Genomic DNA, 25,624 nt, shown 5'->3' with positions numbered 1-25,624 from the left:
CATCATCATCATCATAATTATTATCAGCATAATCATAATCATCATCATCATCATCATTATTATCAGCATAATCATAATCATCATCATCATCATCATCAGCAGCATCATCATCAACAACAACAATAACACCACCATAATCATCATCATCATCATCATCATCATCATCATCATCATCATCATCATCATCATCATCATTGCTTGTTGGTGAAGCTGCAAATATAAATTGCCCCATGCGGGATCAATAAAGTTGTCTGAATCTGAATCTGAATCATCATCATCATCATCATCATCATCATCATCATCTTACATGGGGGACCCTGGTGTAAACAAGACAAAAGTCTTTCTCTGGTCTGCATCCCCTTAACAATTGTGTGTATTGAGCTGTACTGTACTGTACCCATTCTGCTATCTGTTAATTAAAGTTTTCAATCAATCAATCAATCAATCAATCAATCAATCAATCAATCAATCAATCAATCAATCAATCAATCAATATTTGATACCTATGATGAGTTAGCCTGCAGTTATGTTAGTATTGTTGTACTTGTGATTGTGAGATGATTGTGTGACTTGTATTAACAGTGTTGTTCTAGCAGCCTAGTCGCTCGCTGGGTGCAGCAGTTCCATTGGTGAATAGTTACCTTGTTGTGTTTAGGTGTTTGTTTTGTGACGTTACTGTTTACAAATAATATATAGTATAAGAGGCTGATACCACACCCTCCATTCTCTTCGGATCAAATAACAAACTCAGCAAGGCCAACGGCTTCTCTGTTACAGTGGGTGACAATATTGGCACAAGGAAAGATGAAATTACATACCTGGGTTCCATCCTAGAGGCAAATCTTTCCTGTGACAAAATGGCATCCAATGTAATCAAAAAAGTCAACCAAAGAACTAGATTCTTGTACCGGATCTCCTCTCTTATAATAATAATAATGCAGGACCTGTTGCAGAGGTCTTTATTCGGCATGCAACGACACTCAATGTTTTAGCGGCACACACAGTGGTTAGGTTTATTAACACACACACCGGAACACACACACATGCATTGTCTTTTTAGGATCGCAGATGCAATACTCCTCTGCGCTTAACCCATCCCGTCGTCCTTCCCCCCAAGGGCAGCCGGGAACAGACGAGGGCTGTGGCGTGAGCCACGCCCGGGGACCACCCAAGTGCTCCTGCCCGTCTTCGTCACGGACGCGACAGCGTTAGCGATCTGTTGTTGTGCATGTTTTTCCATTGGGGGGGGGGGGCCTTGCGAGCACGGGGAGAACATGCAAACTCCACACAGAAAGGCCTGGGAGATCACCCACCTGGCATCACGGAAACCTGGTCCCCAAGCGGGAATCGAACCCTGGACCTTCTTGCTGTGAGGCGACAGTGTTACCACTACGACACCGTGCCACACTCTCTGGTAAACAAGAATACCCTGAAGACTCTGTCAGGAGCACTCATTCAAGGGTACTACGACTATGCTTGCACCTCATGGTACCAAAGCACCTCAAAGGCACTAAAAACAAAATTACAAACATCTCAAAACAAACTGGTCAGACTACTGCTTGACCTTACTCCAAGAACCCACCTCACTCCTGCACACTTTGACAACCTAGGATGGCTTAGAGTAGACGACAGAGTACAGCAACTTGCAATGGGCCTGGTCTACAAGATACACTTCCCAAAGGTCAGTGAATACCACGACCACAATACCAGAGGGAGCTCCACAAATCATGTTAAACCCAGATTCTGCTCAAACAAGGGACTAAACCGCGGTCAGGTGGCGTAGCGGAGATTGCGCTCGTCACCAATGCTGCGGTCTCGACTCCCGGAGTCAGCATTGCCTTGGCTTGGGCTGATCGCTATACTAAGCGGCACGGTGGTGCAGTGGTTAACACTGTCGCCTCACAGCAAGAAGGTCCAGGGTTCGATTCTTGCTTGGGGACCAGGTTTCCATGATGCCAGTTACCCAGGTCGGGTATCTCCCAGGCCTTTCTGTGTGGAGTTTGCATGTTCTCCCTGTGCTCGCAAGGGTTTCCCCCCCGATAAGATAAACCCAATGGAAAAACATGCACAACAACAAGATCGCTAACGCTGTGGCGTCCTTTACGAAGACGGAAAAGAGCACTTGGATTGGTCGCCTGGCACGGCTCACGTTGACGCCTGTCTGCTCCCGGCTGCCCTTGGGGGGGAGGGACGACGGGATGGGTTAATCGCAGAGACGAATCGCATGCGTGCCGATTGATAACCTCTGAGCAGGTCCTAAATTATAATTATTATTATTACAACTCGTTTGGCTGGGTTAGGGGGAGGGAAGCTGTGGGTGGGAAACTGGCGTTGTGGACAGCGACGCCTACAGGTCAGGTCTGGGCGCTTGCTCAGCGGAGGCAGGACTTGAGGAAGGCAGCGTGACCTCCCACGCGTTACACTTCACCAATGAGAGCCCTCGCTGCCAAGTGAGAAGAGAGCCACTGGCTGTCGCCGCACATGTCGGAGGAAGCGTGCGGATACTTCAGGGTTCCCTTGTACCGACCAGTAGGAGAACATGAACACAAGAACCAGGTAGGGGAGGGGGGGAATTGGCACAACGACTAAATTGGGACGGGGAGAAATCAGAGAAAAAAATCGGAGAAAGAGCGATAAAAAATAATAATAATAATAAAAAAAACAAGGGACTAAACATTATGCTACATCAATGTGGAACACCCTACCCACAGCTGTAAAGGAATGTGAATCACTACCCACCTTCAAAATCACTCTCAAAGAGCACCTACGGGAGACTCGAAACGGGGGAAGGACGCCTAAACTCGTCCTTTGTTTATGCTCTGTATACCTCTGTACAGCACTTTGTGCCCTTGTGGCTGTTAACACTTTGAGCGCCACTCACGGCTTTTCTCGGGTTTACGACCCGACCGTTGAATGCCACGTCACGGCTATTCTCTGAAATCATATTGCATCACGCGAGCCTACCGTTGGAGATCCAGGGACCGCCGGCGATCAGATGTGAAAAAAGCGCCCCCTATCGTCTCCCAGATGGTAAATCACCCTTTTGGAATGGACTCAATGAAAGTGAATGGGAGAACGGATTTCTGACTCCACATTTTACTTCTCACTGATGCAGCCGGGGTCTACCAGAGTTCATTCTGGAGCCTTTGAGCCACGGCGAATATGGATTATACTGTACACACGATGGATCAATACATTTATCGATTTTTTCGAATGGCGATCGGAAATTGGAATAAACCATTTGGATACCATCTGACCTCAGGTAAGGAATCTATGTTATCAGTGTTAGGATAATCAGACTCGTTTTCACAGAGATATAAGCGTTTATGTGATATGTGATATAGCTGTTTTGACTGTAAAAGCGATCAGGAAATGAGAGCAGCTATTATCAGCGCGCGTTATAGCGTTTATTTGAAAACGATTCATAAATAGGCAGACAAATGACAACGTTCTGGAATATTCCAGTAAAAGGCGATTATGGGTTGTTTTTCCCTGGAAAACTGGTGATTTTCAAAATGCTATCAAACGGAAATGAAGCGATAAAAATACAATCTGCCTTGCCAATGTTGACTGGAAAATGAGTCTTTGATAAGCGACGGGCAGATTAGACACATAGCCATAATTTAAAACATAGATTAGGCGATATTAACGTTAACATTGGGAGTGGATGGAGGCATCAAGGGGGTAAAAAGGAAAACCCGGCGTGGCATACAAAGTGTTAAATCGCTTTATAAATAACGTTGGATTGGATTGGATTGATGTAAACAAGACGAAAGTCTTTCTCTGGTCTGCATCCCCTTAACAATTGTGTGTATTGAGTCGTACTGTATTGTACCCATTCTGCAATCTGTTAATACAATTTTCAATCAATCAATTCAATCAATTCAATCAATCAATCAATCAATCAATCAATCAATCAATCAATCAATCAATCAATCCCTTTCAAAAAAAGTTTATTTGGCCAGGCCGTCTTCTCATACAGAGCATCCCACCAATGGAACTCAATTCCTCAAACAATTAGAGTGTCCACATCATACCATTCATTCAAGTGCAGGGTTAGGGAATGGCTCATTGATAACCAGAACTGTCAACACTGAGGTGTCTGTATGTGTATATGTGTGTGTGGATATGGATATGGTGCGTCTGTCTATGTCTGGGTCTCTTAATATGTCATGATGTGCTCTGTCCTTGTGTCCATGACTGTATTGTGACCTGTATCCCTACTATGTCTATGTGCTTTTGTTGTGTTTTTATTCTAATGTATTTATCTTGATTTTATTCTGTTTTTATTGCTAACCCTTTTTTTACACAGGATTTTAGCCTGTACCTTCTGGCAGGGGGACTACCAATGGAAATGAGCCTTTTGGCTAAAATTGGGTGCATTTACATTTGTAAAATGTTTTATTAATGTACACTGTCCCCCTTGAACAAATAAAGTAAACCTAAACCTAAACCTAATCAATCACACAGCCCAGGCTGACAGGGTGACGTCACGGGTAGGGGCGGGCACCAGTATAAAGTCCAGCCTGGGAGAGTGACGTCACGGGTAGGGGCGGGCACCAGTATAAAGCCCCGCGCAGCTGCGTCGGGCCACAATTTTGACGCGCCGCTCCCGCACCGTGTGGATGATGGAGATACTCAGGACTATCACTGCAGCTCACCAACCCGCCAGTGGCGCCATCAAGATGTGCGAACACGCCGACAAGACGTCTGACAGCAGCAAGCGGAAGAAATCCGAGGAGGCCACGCAGGAGATGTCGCGGATTATTACAGATTCTAGCACCGGGAAGTGCTACTGCCGTGGGAAGGTTCTGGGCAAGGTGACTGGAACATGTGTGTGTGTGTGTGTGTGTGAATTGATCTCCGTTTCAACCGGTCTAAAGTCTAAACTGATTGTGGATCAGAGGCTATACACACGGACGAGTCGCAAAATATGTTACTCACGTGTGATTCTGTGTGTAAACATGTATTATTTGCACTTGTCGATTTGTACATGATGTATTGTCGTCACTCGTCGTCATACAGCACCTGTATAGTGCAACGAAACGAAGGTTGACATCTAACCAGAGTGCAAATGTAGCAGTGAAGTGCAATAGTAATAATATACAATGTACAGGTGATTAAACTCGGCACAAATTAGTACTACAGATACTACTACTGATGGTGCTGATCAGATGCATGTACAGTGTTGTGTAGTTAGTACAGTAGACATCCATTCTTGCACAGGGTGGTGGTGGATTTGTAAATAATGTATTATCCTGGGCTGTGCATCTCTTCCTTGTCTGTGTATTGATTTGTCTCTTTAAGTGCACGATTCATTCCACAAATATTACAGCGCGTGGTATTTATTATTGATGTTCATTGATCAATTGTTTACTCTCGTCGTCCATCCAGGGAGGATTTGCCAAATGTTACGAGTTCACAGACTTGGCCACGGGCAAGGTGTTCGCCGCGAAGATCATCCCGCACACGCGCGTCTCCAAGCCGCACCAGCGCGAGAAGGTATGACGCGACGCGGCACGGGTTCAATGCCTTTTGATTAAATAGTTTAACCCGTTCGCTGCCACACTACAGAAGGTTAACCCTTTACTGTCTATCACACTAGTACCGACGGTCACCGTCGGCAGTGTGATGGTAAAGGGTTAACCTTCTGTAGTGTGGCAGTGAAAGGGTTAACCTTCTTCTGTGTATTGTCGCAGTGAAAGGGTTAACCTGCTGTCGTGTGACAGTGAAAGGGTAAACCTTCTGTGTATTGTCACAGTTAAACGGTTAACCGTTTGGTAGTGTGGCAGTGAACAGGTTAACCTGCTGTTTGGCAGTGAAAGGGTTAACCTTCTGTGTATTGTCGCAGTGAAAGGGTTAACCTTCTTCTGTGTATTGTCTCAGTGAAAGGGTTAACCTTCTGTGTATTGTCGCGGTGAAAGGGTTAACCTTCTTCTGTGTATTGTCACAGTGAAAGGGTTAACCTTCTTCTGTGTATTGTCTCAGTGAAAGGGTTAATGTGCTGTCCACTTAATGGCCTCTCTCTCTAATCGCACCGACAGATCGACAGGGAGATTGAGCTGCACAGAGTGCTGCACCACAGACACATCGTCCACTTCTACCATCACTTCGAGGACAAGGACCACATCTACATCCTCCTGGAGTACTGCAGTCGAAGAGTGAGCCACTACACACCTTGTCTTTACTTCTTTCACATTCACCATATGGAGGTTATTAATTATAATGCTGTATAGTGATAGTCAAACCAACTTGACACCGCATGTATTGAAGCGCTTGGTGGGTTAGGAAATGCAGTCGATAATATGGGGCGTCTAGTCGGGACACGGGAGGCAGGAATGTACTTTGGAGGAGTTTTATTATTTACTATGGTAGATGCACTAGTTACTATTATGCTATTTCCCTAACACTGTGGGAGTGTGGTTTTAAATGGGGAGGAAACAAAGACATCAATGTTACATTATTCAGTCTATACTATTTCTATAAGTAACATAAACCTCACAAGTGGGACTAACAACTTACTATATTACAGGGATAAACGGATACTAAATACTATAATCCACAACATAGATTATACTCTATACTATAGGCTAGGCTAGGTGATCATCACTATAAAACATACTGATAAATTGCTTCCTAAACAGCTGGTAGAATTATAACATTACTATATAGATCACCAACAATAACTAAACATCCTCATTATACACATATTTAGCACTTGCTTGTGGTCATGGACGCACACAAACTGAGGAAATCAACAGGAGCCCAATGTATTGGTAACTGACTGACATGTCCAGGCATGTTCCCATTATGAAGCTGTTCTCTACAGAAGGGGGCGTTGCCTAGTAATGAGTTACATCCCACTGTCCTCATGTCTACCTATTCCTTGGGCCTTTTGCACACCGCATGTGCTCTCAATACATGCGGTAAATAGTAACTCAAAACAGGTCTATACATACAAATTGTATGTATAGACCTGTTTTCTGTATACAAACATACCGTGTTCGAGCCAATCAGCAATAACAACTGAGTCATGTGACTAAGTTGCCTTGGACGTGCGCAAGCTGCTGCGCTAAAATAATATTGATGGGGCTCTATGGAGAAACCATGACACTCTCCTGACTAAAAGTTGTTTCAAACAAACGTCTGGATGTAATTTTGCCAAATCAGCACGGCTGTGAGTGAGTCTTTCACCTTTTATATATCTAGCTTTGACATGGATTGATTATTTAGATCGCTAGCATGGCTAACAAATGCAATGTCTGCCCCATTGTTCTGATCAGGATTACGTTCCTTTCTGCTGCCGTTTTGCCCGCGCACACAGAGTCTGACTTATACAGAAAACGGCTCTATAGAGATCGGCATCCTTGTAAATGCATCCATGTGCAGTCCGTCTCTGTGATGTTCTGCCCCTGATGACTGTCCTCTTCTGCAGTCGCTCGCCCACATCCTGAAGGCCCGCAAGGTTCTGACTGAAGCCGAGGTGAGGTACTACCTCCGACAGATCGTCTCTGGACTGCGCTACCTCCACGAACAGGAGATCCTGCACAGGGACCTCAAACTAGGTAGGCTGGCACCACCTCAAACTAGGCTGGCACCACCTCAAACTAGGTAGGCTGGCACAACTTCAAACTATGAGCTGGTTATAGTGGAGGACATGTAGACTAGCTGGTTATTAGGGGTGTAACGGTACACAAAAACCACTGTACGTACCTCGGTTTTGAAGGCAAGGTTCGGTACGGGTTTTCGGTACAGTGGGGGAAAGTTTGGCTTTCCATGGTCCACTCAGGGGTGATGTAGTGTGCAGTAACTAATTGTACTCGTAGGGCTGTCAATGAATATTCTATATTGAAATTAATAATCTACTTGTAAAAAAACTTAAAAAGAATAATAATCATATTAGATTGTGGGAAAAAAACAGCCCCCGGTGGGCGGTCGTTAGTGGATAACATACCGCTGTATTCGTTCGGTTCACTACACAGCCGTTTTGTACGGTACGGTACACACTGAATCAGTACGGATACGTGTACCTTTACACCCCTACTGGTTATAGTGGAGGACATGTAGACCAGCTGGTTATAGTGGAGGACAAGTAGACCAGCTGGTTATAGTGGAGGACATGTAGACCAGCTGGTTATAGTGGAGGACATGTAGACCAGCTGGTTATAGTGGAGGACAAGTAGACCAGCTGGTTATAGTGGAGGACATGTAGACCAGCTGGTTATAGTGGAGGACAAGTAGACCAGCTGGTTATAGTGGAGGACAAGTAGACCAGCTAGTTATAGTGGAGGACAAGTAGACCAGCTGGTTATAGTGGAGGACAAGTAGACCAGCTGGTTATAGTGGAGGACATGTAGACCAGCTGGTTATAGTGGAGGACATGTAGACCAGCTGGTTATAGTGGAGGACAAGTAGACCAGCTGGTTAATGGTTATAGTGGAGGACATGTAGACCAGCTGGTTATAGTAGAGGACCTTAGACCAGCTGGTGTTGAGGCCCCCCCTGGTCAGACAGGGCAGAATGGACCCTAAACAGTCCTTTAGACTGGTTTACAGTAATGGACCCTGAACGGTCCTTTAGACTGGTTTACAGTAATGCACCCTGAACGGTCCTTTAGACTGGTTTACAGTAATTGACCGGTTTACAGTAATGGACCCTGAACGGTCCTTTAGACTGGTTTACAGTAATGGACCCTGAACGGTCCTTTAGACTGGTTTACAGTAATGCACCCTGAACGGTCCTTTAGACTGGTTTACAGTAATGGACATCACTGCTGGGCGCCACTCGATAGACTCTCCGTTTCCCTGTTTTTAACACTTTCAGAGCCGGCCGTGTTTTCCTTTTTACCCCCTTGAATGCCCATCATCCACTTCAATGTTAGCGTTAATATCGCCTAATCTATGTTTTAAATTATGGCTATGTCTGCCCGTCGCTTATCAATGACTCATTTTCCAGTCAACATTGTCGAAGCGGATTGTTTTTTCATCGGTTCATTTTCGTTTTATAGCATCTTGAAAAGCCCTCGTTTTCAAGGAAAATAAAAATATTCCATAATAAACGGAATATTCTAGAATACACAAACGTTCAAATTTTTCGGCCTATTTATGAATCGTTTTCAAATAAACGCTAGATTATCGATAGTATGTGTACGTATGCACGCTATATAGGCTATCTGATCTGATCAGCCAAACAGCCATATCACATATAGGGGAAAAGCTTATATCTCCGTGAAAACGGGTCTGATTATCCTAAGACTGGTAAAATAGATTCCTTACCTGAGATCAGATGGTATCCAAAAAGATTATTCCAATTCCTTTTTTTTATCATCCATTTTCATTGAGTCTATTCCAAAAGGGTGCATTACCATCTGGGAGACGATAGGGGGCGCTTTTTTCTAGGGATGCCCCGATCGATCGGCCAGCGATCGGTATCGCCGATATTCAGTATAAATATGAGATCAGTGAATTTCGCCGATCGTGAAAACCGATAGAAAAACATGATCCAATTCTTAGAGCAGATCTCACTCGCTCTGACACACGGAGCTGCAAACTGCCGCTCCTCCTCCTCCTCCTCCTGCCCCTCCCGCCCCTCCCGCACCCGTGTAAACACAGAGGAGGCTCCTCTGCTCTAGTCTATAGTGCATGGGACCGTGAGCTAACGTTAGCTAGCCGGCTAGCTACTGATAGCTCCTGATATCAACAAATGCTCCAGCAATAGTCTAGTAGTGCATGTTGATACCTCCGTTAGCTCACGTTAGCTCACTGTTCAAAACGAAATGTCCCATTCAACTAAATAGTTCACTGAGGCGTTGTCTTAACGTTATCTAGCCGGCTAGCAGTAGCTACAGATAGCTCCTGATATCAATGTCTTATAACATTGATTCGATGCCTATTCGAGCCCCTGGCTTCCATCGCATGAGGGCAGAGTATAGGTCCAGCTGCAGCGCCGGAGAATCCTTGCTGGAGCTGGAGGCTACTCGAGTATACACAAAGCAGAGTATACACACAGACAGTGGAGATAGCGAGCATTTTGACTTGTTGCGTGGTGGCGATGTCTCGCAGATAATACAACTACAAGTATAATTATATAATATATATATTTTATAAAAAAAAATATATATATATATATATTTAAAATAATTTTTTTATATAAAACCAAAAACGATCTATATCGGTATCGGCCGATATGACTCAAGGTGATCGGTATCGGTGGCAAGAAACGTGATCGGGACATCCCTACTTTTTTCACATCTGAGCTCCTGATGAGTCTGGTTTCCCAATGGTAGACTCGGTTGATGAAATATGAATTCAGATCGCTAATAAAACGATATTTGTTGTAGTGGGCATTCAGGGGGCGGGCTGATAACACTCGCTATGTCGTCCGTGGCATCCAAAGTGTTAAGTAACTCATTCTCCTCATTAGCAGATTATTCTCTCTAACCAACACGCTGTTCTTTCTCAGGTAACTTCTTCATCAACGAGGCGATGGAGCTGAAGGTGGGAGACTTCGGTCTGGCTGCCAAGCTGGAGCCGGTGGAGAACCGCAGGAGGACAATCTGCGGGACGCCCAACTACCTGTCCCCCGAGGTGCTGAACAAGCAGGGCCACGGCTGCGAGTCCGACGTCTGGGCGCTGGGCTGCGTCATGTGAGTGGTGTTGATGCGTGCAGATGATTTAAGATGCAGTGTAGTGATGATGATTTAAGATGTAGTGATTAGGGGTGCACGATTTTGACCCCGATACCGATAACTTTCTGCTCCTCAAGACCGATACCGATAACCGATATTTATTTATATTATAAATCCAAAGCCAGCTACAAAGGAACCCGCAGCGCTTGTGCCTATTGACGAGGCGTTTGCTAAATTAAAGAAGTTTGACAGGAATGACCCAAGGGCTCACCGCTAGCTTTTAAGCAGTGCTTGGTGGTGCAAATTAACCTGGCTACTACAGAGCAATAAGTGACTGCGTATTCAACCAAGGGTTGCATCAGTCATGAAAGGGGCTAGATTTGCAGCAGCTTTAGCTGCTCGCACGTCGTCGTAGGCTTTTAACACACAATCGTAGCGGTGGTGATGTTGCAGGTGACTTGTTAGGTTGGATGTATTATAAGTTGTTGCCCTTTTCCCTCCTCGTGGAACTTCTGCATTGCATTTGTTACAAATAGCAAGTGAACTTTTTTCCTCTGACACTATTCCCACACTACTGCCGCCATCTTTGTTTACATCCGCGCTGCTTCTGAAACTTACGTGGTTACGTCACAGCCAAGAAAGGGAGCGCTGGATTTGTGTAAAACGCCCTCTTCCTAAACCACACGCTATCAGTCGTACCACAGTACTGGCAAACCGGGAGGAGCCTACAGTAAAAACAAACGCCCTTCATCCCAATTCACCCACACCGCAAATTTTTCTTTTTACCAAAAAATATATTATATTATCGGAGCTATCAATAACGTTATCGGGATGACGTCATAATTGCTGATATCGGCCCGATAATTATCCGCCCGATAATTATCGTGCATCCTTTGTAGTGATGATGATTTAAAATGCAGTGAGTGATGATGATTTAAGATGCAGTGTAGTGGTGATGATTTAAGATGCAGTGATGATGATTTAAGATGCAGTGTAGTGGTGATGATTTAGTGTAGTGGTGATGATGCAGTGTAGTGGTGATGACATCGCGCCTGTGCCTCAAATAGATTGCTATCAGCTCTATCTTTAATCTTTCAAAATGTTCAGTTGCTATCGCTATTAGCTCTATCTTTAATTTTTCAAAATGTACAGTTGCTATTGCATGCACTCATCTGTGTTCCACTACACACATGGGTGCATGCTTACCAACTGTCCGTCTGCAACACTACTATCACCAACATCTAAGAAGGGAGATCCCCCCTTGAATGGCCCTTCTAAGGTTTCTCTCCTCCACACTGCCTGTGGAGCTTTTTTCCCCCTATTGTTAGGTTTTAGTGAGTTTTTCCTTACCTTCGCGTGGGGTATGTCTGGGAGTGCTTGCATTCTTTCATTTATTTGCATCCATCTAAAAATGTTTGCACCTTATGGTGTTCTTGTTCTGTTCTTGACTTATTGTTATGTTTTCTTCTTGACTTGTTTAAAGAAGATCTGTACGGCCCATGGGGACATTAACGTGTGTTGTTGGGCCCTATAAATAAATTTGATTTGATTTTTTGATTTTGATTAGATGCAGTGTAGTGGTGATGATTTAAGATGTAGTGATGATGATTTAAGATTCAGTGTAGTGGTGATGATTTAAGATGTGGTGATGATGATTTAAGATGCAGTGTAGTGGTGATGATTTAAGATGTGGTGATGATGATTTAAGATGCGGTGTGGTGGCAATTAACACTTTGATCACCATGGGTTAAATTCATAATTTACCATCCCTCGCCAGCTCGATTTGTCTATGGAGAAGTTCCCCTTCTTTGCAGGGCTATAACTTTTTAAATTCTATTGCTACATTGCCATTATTATGGCCCATTCAATGTCCTATATGTATTGTTCAGGGTGTAGCAACGTTAAACTTTTTCATTCACATATTCATACTAAAATATGGTCTAAAGTATAAGTATGTTTTTATCGTTTTCTGCAGCTTTCTTCAGAACGTGATTTATAGCCCTAAATGCATTATATTGATGATGAAATACAGTTTGGTAGCGATCGGCGCGAGATGAAAAATGTCAACTGGACGTACTTCTAGAATGATCTACGTATGATCTGATGATGGGCGGGGGATCGTTTATAATTCTGTGGGCAGCGTTGGATGATTCATCCAGAGTGGGTCATATGTTCATCATAGCAGTTTATATGGAATAGGTTAGAAAATAACGCTGAATCTTACCGTATGTTCCTCGCGCCGTTGGACGCTCAGCGTGGAGTAGACCGTTTTCGATTATGGGATGTTGATCCTGATGAACCATTTCCAGGTTGTATAATACTATTACGGCGTCTTCGGCAGAATGAGCATGGCTCCGAATGACGTGTAAACTCGTCCAGTGTTATAAGTGTAGTGATGATGATTTAAGATGCAGTGTAGTGGTGATGATTTAAGATGCAGTGGTGATTTAAGATGCAGTGTAGTGGTGATTTAAGATGCAGTGTAGTAGTGATGATTTCATCTGGCGGACCGCAGATGACACAGATGACATCACGTCATAAATCAATCACTCCAGACTGTATGACATAATGTTGCGTATTTCTTTTCAAATGTAGCAAAGTGTAAAGACCCTAATCCTGTCAAAATGGCAGTCATAGTGTGTATTTTCAACAATATGTTTGTTTACCAATAGGGTAAAGTGTTATTCGTGAGCTTTTAGTTTATTTTAGTTAATAATTTTGCGAATGTCCGCCATTTTGAATTTGCGTAGCAATTTGGTTTGTAGTCGTATGAGGAGAGGACATCCAGAGCTCTCAATGAGCGTTGAAATTTCGACAGACATTACGCAGCTCATGCCAGCTTCCTGCAAGCAAATGACTTGTAGCTGAATTATTTTTATTTCTTATTCTTCGGGATTATCTACCACAAAACTGAACGTTATTGGCATAAATTAGAACGCACTTAGTTTATCTACCTTCTGTGAACATTTAGCAACAATCCGCGCTGCAATCCGATAAAAAATGGCGGACCTGTCTCAATAATTAAAAACTGACTGCATTTACAGTAGATTTCATTCACGGTTCTTGCTGCACGCCTAGTGATACTAAATCCAAATTGAACTCTGCCATTTGAAAGAGGAGATTTGCCCCATAGATGTGCAATTTGGCTATAATAAGGTAATTTATAGGCCTGGTATAATATTTCAAATTGGTAATTTTTAGCATGGTGTTATTCACCATCAAAGATGCAAAGAAAAACCATAATTTATATTCTCCTTTGTTTCATCACAATTTATTCAAGCCTAGTAACAGACACTATCAAGCTATTTCTGACACTGGGAATGCATTCCATGAGATCCATAGATGTCCCTAGATACCAGGAACATGCAAATGGACCTTGTAGAAGTGGCGCAATCTTCCATTTACTTAGGTATGTATTTTTAGGCGGGATTTTCAGAAAATAGGACGAGATGAATGACTGGAGCGGCCTGTTCTCCATCCAGGTACACCATGCTCCTGGGACGGCCCCCGTTCGAGACCACCAACCTGAAGGAGACTTACCGGTGCATCCGTGAGGCCCGCTACTCCCTGCCCTCTTCCCTGTCGGCACACGCCAAGCAGCTCATCAGCAGAATGCTGGCCAAGACCCCCACGGACAGACCCCACCTGGACCACATCCTCAGACACGAGTTCTTCACACAGGTACGCACGACTCATGCAGGGTTTTCCTGCCTATGAACTTGCCTTATGCTCCTAAAAGGTACATAGATGCACTGTGGGAGAAGGGCTGTTTTCATGCATGTTGTTTATTAGTGATGCACGATATATCGCTGCCGATATAATATCCGCTGATATGGCAGTTTTTTTTTTACATATCGGTATCGGTCCGATATCAAGATGGGGACGATAAAAAAAATAGATTTTTTTTTACATGTTTTGGCCTTAAATAGTTTCAAAATATCATTTCATATTCTGAAAATAAGTTACAAAAGTAAAAATAAAAAATGCGTTTTGGAAAATAGCTATTTATTTGATTATCATAAAGTGTTTTCTATACAGAGATATCGGTATCGGCCAGAACAGCAATATTAATATCCGTTATCGGTATCGGCCACAATTTTCACATCGGTGCATCACTATTGTTTATCCATCAGCGACGAGGCACTCGTACAGTAAGCGGTGTGAGTGAAAATCCATGTTGGTCTCTGCAGGGCTTCACCCCCGACAAGCTGTCGTCCAGCTGCTGCACCGCGGCCCCAGACCTGCACCACACCAGCCCTGCCAAGAGCTTCTTCAAGAAGGCTGCCGCAGCGCTGTTCGGGGGAGGCAAGAAGGACAAGGCCAAATACCTTGAGACTCTGAGTAAGCACTTTGATGTACTTCACCTGCAGTGAACTTTGATGTATTTCACCTGATGGCATCCAGATCTTCCTTGTCATTCTCACATTCCCTTCAGCACCTAGCGCCTTTCACGTAAAACATTACAAACGGTTTCTGATCCGCTGTTCTTCCTTTTTTCTTCCAGACAAAATGGCCAAAGAGGAGGAGGAGATCAACAGGCTGCGGAACGACCTGTGGAAGACCTCCATCAGCCGCCCGCCCTGCAGCCGGCACGCCTCGGTGGACGGCAAGCCCCCGGTGGCGCCTGAACTCCGGCCGGCGGCAGCGGTCCCCTCCTCCCAGGGCGGCGAGCAGCGTCTGAGGGACACGATCCGTCTGATCGTCAGGGGCACGCTGGGCAGCTGCAGCAGCAGCAGCACTGAGTGTAGGTCCACCAGGCGCAGAGCTGAGCGGCTACTAATGAGATGCTCATTTAAATTCTTCCAGATGGAAAGGCGTGGAGGCTGAACTGTCCCTTTTTTGTTTGGCAGGTCTTGAAGATGGCACGATGGGCAGCGTGGCCGACGCGGTGGGCAGAGTCCTGAGGGGATGTCTGGAGAACATGCCAGAAGGTACGATCTGGTCCTGCATAACGTGCCGACATAAAATAAGTATAAAACGAGCATCAAAATAGACCCAAGGCAAGACACGGAACATCAAATCAGTCTTTCATACCAGGATATAACATCCCAATAGGCCTCCTTGTTTACGGTTTTATCATCGCACACAATATAGACTATTTTAAAATACGGTAATAAAAGAGCAAAATGGAGTAGAAGAGCAAAGCGGTGCCAACAAAAATAGTTTGTAAAATGGAATAGACAAAAGTAAAATAATGCAATAGTGCAGTTCTGAATGACTCTTTTAAACAGTATAAAACCCGACAGTCTTCCTGTTTGATACCCATGTATGAATGAATTAATTATTTTATTTAGAATGTTTACACATACAAATAATTTTTTTTTTTACAAATAAACAAACGAAAAGGATAAGGTTTGAAGCCGAAGGCTTATAGAGCAACCTACCCCTAATTCAAAAACAAATTCAAAATATAACAAACAAACAATTTTTTTTTACAAAAACCGACCCAGAAAAGTACAAAAAAAGTTAAAGTTTGCAAGATAAAACAAACAAACAAAAAAATCAATCAACAAAAACCGTTCCCGAAAAGAACATAAGCCAACATAGGAAAATCAAAACTTAATCTGCAATACCCGAGTATCATGGTAGGGTAAAACGGATTGTAGGTTAAATTTGACTATACGATTCTAGAACCCTGTTTTTAAACATATTTTTAAACTTAAAAATACTCCTGTTTTTATTTCATCCGGTATATTGTTCCAGAGTTTCACTCCTTTATGTAAAGAAGTGATCCGAGACACCTGGACCTCATGGTTCTCCCCCTCCCTCTGTAGCGGAGGACCTCCCCAGCGAGAGTGTGGGCGGCAGCAGCAGCTTCCAGTGGGTCACCAAGTGGGTGGACTACTCCAACAAGTACGGCTTTGGCTACCAGCTCTCGGACCACATCGTGGGCGTGCTCTTCAACAACGGCACCCACATGAGCCTGTTGGCGGACAAGAAGTGAGTAGTGTTGTCAAAAATATAAATGTTTCGATGCATATCGATTCTGAATATTTAAAACGGTTTCAATACTCATTTCCCGCAATATCGATATTTAATTATTCATAACAAAAATAAAGTTGTATATAAGAAAGTTGCATTGTTTATTTCAATACCTGTAATAGTACAGTAGTACACACACACACACACACGTGTGCCTTCAGTTAAGTTGGAATATGACTGTAATACAAACTGTTCAGTTTGTCAGGTACATGCAACACAGATTACAGTGTTTACTTAATTTCTAAGATTATATCATTTAGTTATTTTTAAATGTGTGATCTAAAGATAAACAAAGGGTTTTAAAAGTGTTATATTTATCTTCTCTTATAGTACCAGAGAGAAGCTGAGGAGAATCAACCAGCAACAAAAGCAAAATTTATAAAAAAATAAAAAAGGCGACTATTGACGTGAGGAAATTGCGCCGCCATTTTATTGGTAGTCCTATGAGGATAGGAGACCCAGGACGTTCGATGGGCAAAAAAGAAAAGAAAAAAAAACGACACTTCCTTGCTCACGCCAGCCCCTGTCGATCATCTGACTTGTAGATTTATTATATATTTTCTTTGGGATCATAGCCCACAAACCTGAACAGTATTGCCATAAAACGGACCGCAGTTAGTTTCTCTACCTTTCTGTGAACGTCTAGCAAAAAACGGCGTTGCAATCTGATGAAAAATGGTGGCAAAATTTACATTATCAAAAAGTTACTTTACTTACAGTAGATTTCAGTCGCGGTTTGTGAATCACGCCTGGTGATGCTAAATCCAGATTGAACTCTGCCATTGAAAAGAGTAGATTTGGCCCTATCGACTTGGCCATAATAAGGCAATTCATAGGCCTGATATTCTATAATCGTATTGCATGTGTCCAGATGGCAGAATTTGGTACAGTCTCTTACAAAATCTCCTGTTTAATCATCTGCCCTTTATTCATTTGCTTAGATATTTTGTACACGTGATCTCAAGAAGGTGCTGAACGAGCTCGGTGGCAATTTTTCATGTCTGGTCATTTTTAGCATGGTGTTATGCACTGTCAAAGATGAGAAAAGATCATTTATATTCTCCTTTTGGTTCATCACAATTTACTCAAGCCTATTAACAGACACATATTTAGGTATGTATTTTAGGTGGACGCTCCACTAACGTACGGTCTCCCTCCTCTTCCTCAGGATGCTCCACTAACGTACTGTCTCCCTCCTCTTCCTCAGGATGCTCCACTAACGTACTGTCTCCCTCCTCTTCCTCAGGACGCTCCACTAACGTACTGTCTCCCTCCTCTTCCTCAGGATGCTCCACTAACGTACTGTCTCCCTCCTCTTCCTCAGGATGCTCCACTAACTTACTGTCTCCCTCCTCTTCCTCAGGATGCTCCACTAACGTACGGTCTCCCTCCTCTTCCTCAGGATGCTCCACACTGGCTGCAAAGATTCCATTTAGTAACCATAGTCCCCTTCAGTTTATGAATCCTCCAATCAATGACAGTTTTAACTTCTTGCCGGTTACAGAGGATGAGGTTCGGGAGATCTTGATCAACCTGGGGGACTCTTCTCCGGGTTATGATGGTATTGGAGGCAGATTACTGATATCCATTCAAGAATCCATTGTGAAGCCATTATGTCATATTTTTAATACATCACTGGAGAAGGGAATCGTCCCACTGGAACTTAAAATAGCTAAGATCATCCCTATTTATAAAGATGATGACCCAGCCGTCTTCAACCATTACAGACCTATATCCATCCTTCCTACCTTGTCAAAAATACTTGAAAAGCTGGTCTATAAAAGATTAATTGAACATCTTAATAAGCACAATATTATTTACACTCACCAGTACGGGTTCAGAAAGAAACATGCAACATATATGGCAATAACACATCTAATTAATGAAATATACAAAGCTAAAGACAGAAAGGAAAACACTATAGGTATTTTTTTAGACTTATCAAAGGCATTTGATACAGTCAATCACAATATCCTCCTGCAGAAGCTCTCACATCTTGGAATAAAAAACAATGCACTGCTATGGTTCACCAGTTACCTTAAAGATAGACGTCAGTCTGTATCCTATAATGGGACAAATTCTCCTTTTCTTCCTTTACTTTGCGGTCTGCCCCAAGGTTCAATTATTGGGCCTTTGTTATTTTTGTTATATATCAATGACCTCCCTAACGTCTCAGACAGGCTGTCGAAAATTTTATTTGCAGATGACACGTGTGTATTCTATTCACATAAAGATCCTGATACCATCATTAGGGTCATAAATGAAGAACTTAACAAACTATCAATTTGGTTTAAATGCAACAAATTATCACTAAACATTAAAAAAACGAATTTCATTTTTTTTTGTCTCAAATCTGTGATTTTTAACTCTTCATCTAAAGTAGTGATCAATGACATCCCCATAGCTAGGGTGTGTTTTACACGATTCCTTGGTGTTCTGCTTGATGAATCCCTATCATGGAAACCTCATATCACAGCCATAACTACAAAAATGGCCAAGAGTATTGGTATTCTTGGAAAAACACGTCACTTGCTGAGCACCGAGGTTGCCACAATGTTATATTACTCTATGGTTTACCCATATATCAACTACTGTAATTTAGTTTGGGGTAGTACGCATCAGACCAAACTTGAGCCCATATACCGTCTGCAGAAACGAGCTCTAAAAATAATCAGCTGTGTACATCGAAGTCATTCTTCTCAGCCTCTATCCCATAAGTTAGGTATCCTCAGTGTTTATCAAGTGAATCATCTTCAGACTGGTTTATTTGTGCATAGTTCTTTAAACAGAGCCCTTCCCCCTTTTTTTCATGACATGTTTGCCCACAATCACCAAATTCATAATTACCCCACACGTAGTTCCTGTTTGCTAAGACCACCCTTTTCACGCACTTCCCAATCTCAGTTTTGTTTGCTCTACCGAGGGTCAAAGTTGTGGAACTCTTTGCCTCCACATATTTTGGAATTTTCTTTTCTGAAATTCAAAAGAGCACTGAAATCTCATCTCCTAGATCACCAATATTTCCCATATGGACTTCCTTTACAAACTGTAGTCTGATGGCCTGATGTATTTTGTTATTTTATTTTCGTTTTATTATATATTCTTACTGTCATTGATTGTTTTCTCTATACCAGAAATCGTATGGCATGGGGTGACTACTTCGGTGTCTATGTAGGCCTGCTTGTGTGTGTTTGTTTGTTCAGGGGGGGGGGGGGGGGGGGGGGATTTTATCTTATATTTTATATTTATCTTGATATAATGTAGTTTTGCTTCCTGGTGAATGCCACATGCAAGCCCCTTGAGGGTTTTTAGGCAATTCTCCTACACATCCCTTGTGGACTATATTGTATTATATATGTAACTGTTTTTATATGTGTAAATAAACAAACAAACAAACAACCAGCAACAAAAGCAAAATTTATAAAAAAATAAAAAAGGCGACTATTGACGTGAGGAAATTGCGCCGCCATTTTATTGGTAGTCCTATGAGGATAGGAGACCCAGGACGTTCGATGGGCAAAAAAGAAAAGAAAAAAAAACGACACTTCCTTGCTCACGCCAGCCCCTGTCGATCATCTGACTTGTAGATTTATTATATATTTTCTTTGGGATCATAGCCCACAAACCTGAACAGTATTGCCATAAAACGGACCGCAGTTAGTTTCTCTACCTTTCTGTGAACGTCTAGCAAAAAACGGCGTTGCAATCTGATGAAAAATGGTGGCAAAATTTACATTATCAAAAAGTTACTTTACTTACAGTAGATTTCAGTCGCGGTTTGTGAATCACGCCTGGTGATGCTAAATCCAGATTGAACTCTGCCATTGAAAAGAGTAGATTTGGCCCGATCATAGATGTGCGACTTGGCCATAATAAGGCAATTCATAGGCCTGATATTCTATAATCGTATTGCATGTGTCCAGATGGCAGAATTTGGTACAGTCTCTTACAAAATCTCCTGTTTAATCATCTGCCCTTTATTCATTTGCTTAGATATTTTGTACACGTGATCTCAAGAAGGTGCTGAACGAGCTCGGTGGCAATTTTTCATGTCTGGTCATTTTTAGCATGGTGTTATGCACTGTCAAAGATGAGAAAAGATCATTTATATTCTCCTTTTGGTTCATCACAATTTACTCAAGCCTATTAACAGACACATATTTAGGTATGTATTTTAGGTGGACGCTCCACTAACGTACGGTCTCCCTCCTCTTCCTCAGGACGCTCCACTAACGTACGGTCTCCCTCCTCTTCCTCAGGATGCTCCACTAACGTACTGTCTCCCTCCTCTTCCTCAGGATGCTCCACTAACGTACTGTCTCCCTCCTCTTCCTCAGGATGCTCCACTAACGTACTGTCTCCCTCCTCTTCCTCAGGATGCTCCACTAACGTACTGTCTTCCTCAGGATGCTCCACTAACGTACGGTCTCCCTCCTCTTCCTCAGGATGCTCCACTAACGTACTGTCTCCCTCCTCTTCCTCAGGACCGTCCACTAACGTACTGTCTCCCTCCTCTTCCTCAGGACGCTCCACTAACGTACTGTCTCCCTCCTCTTCCTCAGGATGCTCCACTAACGTACTGTCTCCCTCCTCTTCCTCAGGATGCTCCACTAACGTACGGTCTCCCTCCTCTTCCTCAGGATGCTCCACTAACGTACTGTCTCCCTCCTCTTCCTCAGGATGCTCCACTAACTTACTGTCTCCCTCCTCTTCCTCAGGATGCTCCACTAACGTACGGTCTCCCTCCTCTTCCTCAGGATGCTCCACTAACGTACGGTCTCCCTCCTCTTCCTCAGGACGCTCCACTAACTCTGTCTCCCTCCTCTTCCTCAGGACCGTCCACTAACGTACTGTCTCCCTCCTCTTCCTCAGGACGCTCCACTAACTCTGTCTCCCTCCTCTTCCTCAGGATGCTCCACTAACTCTGTCTCCCTCCTCTTCCTCAGGATGCTCCACTAACTTACTGTCTCCCTCCTCTTCCTCAGGACCGTCCACTAACGTACTGTCTCCCTCCTCTTCCTCAGGACGCTCCACTAACTCTGTCTCCCTCCTCTTCCTCAGGACCGTCCACTAACGTACTGTCTCCCTCCTCTTCCTCAGGACCGTCCACTAACGTACTGTCTCCCTCCTCTTCCTCAGGATGCTCCACTAACGTACTGTCTCCCTCCTCTTCCTCAGGATGCTCCACTAACGTACTGTCTCCCTCCTCTTCCTCAGGACCGTCCACTAACGTACTGTCTCCCTCCTCTTCCTCAGGATGCTCCACTAACTCTGTCTCCCTCCTCTTCCTCAGGATGCTCCACTAACGTACTGTCTCCCTCCTCTTCCTCAGGATGCTCCACTAACGTACTGTCTCCCTCCTCTTCCTCAGGACCGTCCACTAACTTACTGTCTCCCTCCTCTTCCTCAGGACCGTCCACTAACTCTGTCTCCCTCCTCTTCCTCAGGATGCTCCACTAACTCTGTCTCCCTCCTCTTCCTCAGGATGCTCCACTAACTCTGTCTCCCTCCTCTTCCTCAGGACGCTCCACTAACTCTGTCTCCCTCCTCTTCCTCAGGACGCTCCACTAACTCTGTCTCCCTCCTCTTCCTCAGGATGCTCCACTAACTCTGTCTCCCTCCTCTTCCTCAGGATGCTCCACTAACGTACTGTCTCCCTCCTCTTCCTCAGGATGCTCCACTAACTTACTGTCTCCCTCCTCTTCCTCAGGACGCTCCACTAACTCTGTCTCCCTCCTCTTCCTCAGGACCGTCCACTAACGTACTGTCTCCCTCCTCTTCCTCAGGACCGTCCACTAACTCTGTCTCCCTCCTCTTCCTCAGGATGCTCCACTAACGTACTGTCTCCCTCCTCTTCCTCAGGATGCTCCACTAACGTACTGTCTCCCTCCTCTTCCTCAGGATGCTCCACTAACTCTGTCTCCCTCCTCTTCCTCAGGATGCTCCACTAACTTACTGTCTCCCTCCTCTTCCTCAGGACGCTCCACTAACTCTGTCTCCCTCCTCTTCCTCAGGACCGTCCACTAACGTACTGTCTCCCTCCTCTTCCTCAGGATGCTCCACTAACGTACGGTCTCCCTCCTCTTCCTCAGGATGCTCCACTAACGTACGGTCTCCCTCCTCTTCCTCAGGACGCTCCACTAACGCTGTCTCCCTCCTCTTCCTCAGGACCGTCCACTAACTCTGTCTCCCTCCTCTTCCTCAGGACCGTCCACTAACGTACTGTCTCCCTCCTCTTCCTCAGGACCGTCCACTACTACGCGGAGCTCGGCCAGTGCTCCATCTTCACAGCTGCTGACGCGCCGGAGGAGTTCCTGGGACAGATGACGATCCTCAAGTACTTTGCGCACTACATGGAGGAGAACCTCATGGACGTGAGTACAGTCGCCCGGCCGGATGGATGATGTTGGAAGTAGGGCTGTACGGAATGTAATTGTATTTTGTTTTGGATAGAAATCTCTCTCCAGGGTGGAGACTAGTGGTGGGAGAAAATATTGATACGTAGTAGTATCGCGATACTTAGTTTGCGTGGCGATACTGTATCGATATTTAATAATTTTTTTTATAAATTTTATTAAATTATTTTTATATATATTTTTTTTTGTATAAGGAAGTTGCATTGTTCATTTCAATACCTGTAATAGTACAGTAGTCCACACACATGTACACGTGTGTATTCAGTTAAGTTGGAATATAACTGTAATACAAACGGTTCACTTTGTCAGGTACATGCAACACAGATTACAGTGTTTACATCTGTCTGCTTGAGAAAATCCCATGTTCTGCAAAGAAAATTATTGAAGTGAGATGAACAGACTGAACTTTATTTTATTAGATAAAACATGTTGACAAAGTTTTACTTTGCAGTTGAAAAAAGGTAATAGATCGCAATATTAATATCGCAATACTCGGCATATCGCAATATATTTAGTATCGCAATACTATCGTATCGTGAGGCCTCTGGTGATTCCCACCCCTAGTGGAGACCTGCCCAACAGCTCTGGTCTCTCCTCCCTAACCCTCCTCTCCTCGGCTCTCTCCTCCCCTTCCCTCTCCAGGGTGGAGACCTGCCCAACAGCTCTGGTCTCTCCTCCCTAACCCTCTCCTCTGGTCTCTCCTCCCCTCTCCAGGGTGGAGACCTGCCCAACAGCTCTGGTCTCTCCTCCCTAACCCTCCTCTCCTCGGCTCTCTCCTCCCCTTCCCTCTCCAGGGTGGAGACCTGCCCAACAGCTCTGGTCTCTCCTCCCTAACCCTCCTCTCCTCTGCTCTCTCCTCCCCTCCCCTCCTCTCTCCAGGGTGGAGACCTGCCCAACAGCACCGACACCAGGACACCCCGGCTCTACCTGCTGCAGTGGCTCAAGTCCGACCGCGCGCTCATGATGCTCTTCAACGACGGCACCTTCCAGGTACGCATGAGGCTTCCTTCATCTGTGTCGACATTTACTACCTGGGCGTCGATGGTGGCTCAGGAGGTAGAGAGCGGTCGCCTGGTAGTCGGAAGGTTTCCGGTTCGATTCCCGCTCGGCGTGCCGGGTGTGTGAATGTGAGGAATGAAATTGTAAGGCCCTTTGGATAAAAGCTGTTAATATTAGGGATGCTCAATATTGGCTTTTTTACCGATACCCCGATATTGTCCAACTCTTAATTTCCGATACCGATATCAACCGCTATCAACCGATACCGATATATGCAGGGTTTCCCCCCCCCAAACAATGGAATAATTTCAGGTAATTAACATTACATATCTCTTGTTGTGGAATTAACACAACATTATGCATACTTTTGACTATAAATAAAATCAGAATTTGTTCTTACTTGCTTGCCTGGGTAAATAAAGGTTATAGAAATGTAAAAAAAAATATATATATATATATATATATATATATATTTTTGGATACCGATATTTTCCGATATCACATTTTAATGCCGATATCGGCCGATAATATCGGTAGGCCGACAATATCGGACATCCCTAGTTAATATAAATGCACCATTTGACTGTGTGGAGGCGGTGGGAGTGTCGCACGTCTTGTCAGAACGCAGCGCTTGCACCGTCTCGTCTTCTCACGCTCTTTAAGTTCCTTCAGTCACGGTGTTTTTCCCCCACTCTCCCTTCCACACATTGCCCACGGGTGTGTGTGTGTGTGGTGTGTGTGTGTGTGGTGTGTGTGTGTGTGTGTGCACACTGAGTCACTGCATCTTAATGATCCCCTCCCCCTCCGCCCACAGGTGAACTTCTACCACGACCACACCAAGATCATCCTGTGCAGCCGGAGCGAGGAGTACCTGCTGACGTACATCAACGAGGAGCGCGTCTCCACCACGCTGCGCCTGAGCACGCTGCTGACGTCCGGCTGCAGCGCCGACCTGCGCCTCCGCCTGGAGTACGCGCTCAACATGCTGCTGCAGAGGTGCACCTGAGGCCCTGGGCATCCTGGGCCAACGAGGCTTCTGGACTTTATCCCGAAAGACTGGCTTGCTGGAGCAGGACTTGGGGGGGGGGGGGGGGGTTCTTCAGAGTGTTTTGGACTCTGGTCTCGTCGACAATTGGAGACTTGGGGAAGGATGGAACAGAGGTACAAAAATGCACCCTTTCATGGGGAGGAGAGGCCTTTACTGGACTGGATCCAGGAAAATGGAAACACTGAACTGAACCACTAGTTGTTTTTTTAAAGGGTATAATCTTGCTGTGTTGAAGAAGGTTGGGTGTGAGAGATGGTTGGATTGTAGAGTTTGTTTTAAGAGGAGATGCTTCAACAGGGTGGGGTTGGATTGCGTAGCTCTCTGTAGAGCAGAGAAAGGAAAAAACTGTGAAAACATTCCACAACTTTTTTTTTTACATTTCTTTTATTTTTTAAGGCGGGGTAGCCGTCAGGATTGGTCCACAGGAGGGATTTGCGGTTGAGCCAGTGGAACGGCTATGAATCTATTGTGACATCGTGATGCAGTAAAAAGAGAGCCAATGGCGTTTCAATCTCTTCACTTGATAACATACGTAAGATAACTTATTACATG

General features: G+C 44.3%; 1 protein-coding gene across 1 annotated transcript; it reads left to right on the top strand.

Annotated features, from left to right (window-relative positions):
- Positions 1–4,608: 4,608 nt before the first annotated feature.
- LOC311237630 (serine/threonine-protein kinase PLK2-like) lies at positions 4,609–25,115 on the top strand. The gene is made up of 13 exons (XM_084325574.1): positions 4,609–4,820; positions 5,395–5,502; positions 6,045–6,161; positions 7,436–7,565; positions 10,462–10,645; positions 14,110–14,308; positions 14,818–14,968; positions 15,132–15,371; positions 15,478–15,558; positions 16,402–16,567; positions 22,854–22,983; positions 23,905–24,015; positions 24,839–25,115. Exons 1-13 carry the CDS (start codon positions 4,626–4,628, stop codon positions 25,028–25,030), a joined length of 2,004 nt encoding a protein of 667 aa, XP_084181700.1. The 5' UTR covers positions 4,609–4,625; the 3' UTR covers positions 25,031–25,115.
- The last annotated feature ends 509 nt before the right edge of the window (positions 25,116–25,624 follow it).

Source organism: Notolepis coatsorum (genome assembly GCF_963971535.1).
Source record: "Notolepis coatsorum genome assembly, chromosome: 12".
Lineage (NCBI taxonomy): Eukaryota > Metazoa > Chordata > Actinopteri > Aulopiformes > Paralepididae > Notolepis > Notolepis coatsorum.
This window is presented reverse-complemented; position numbering and strand designations above follow the sequence as displayed.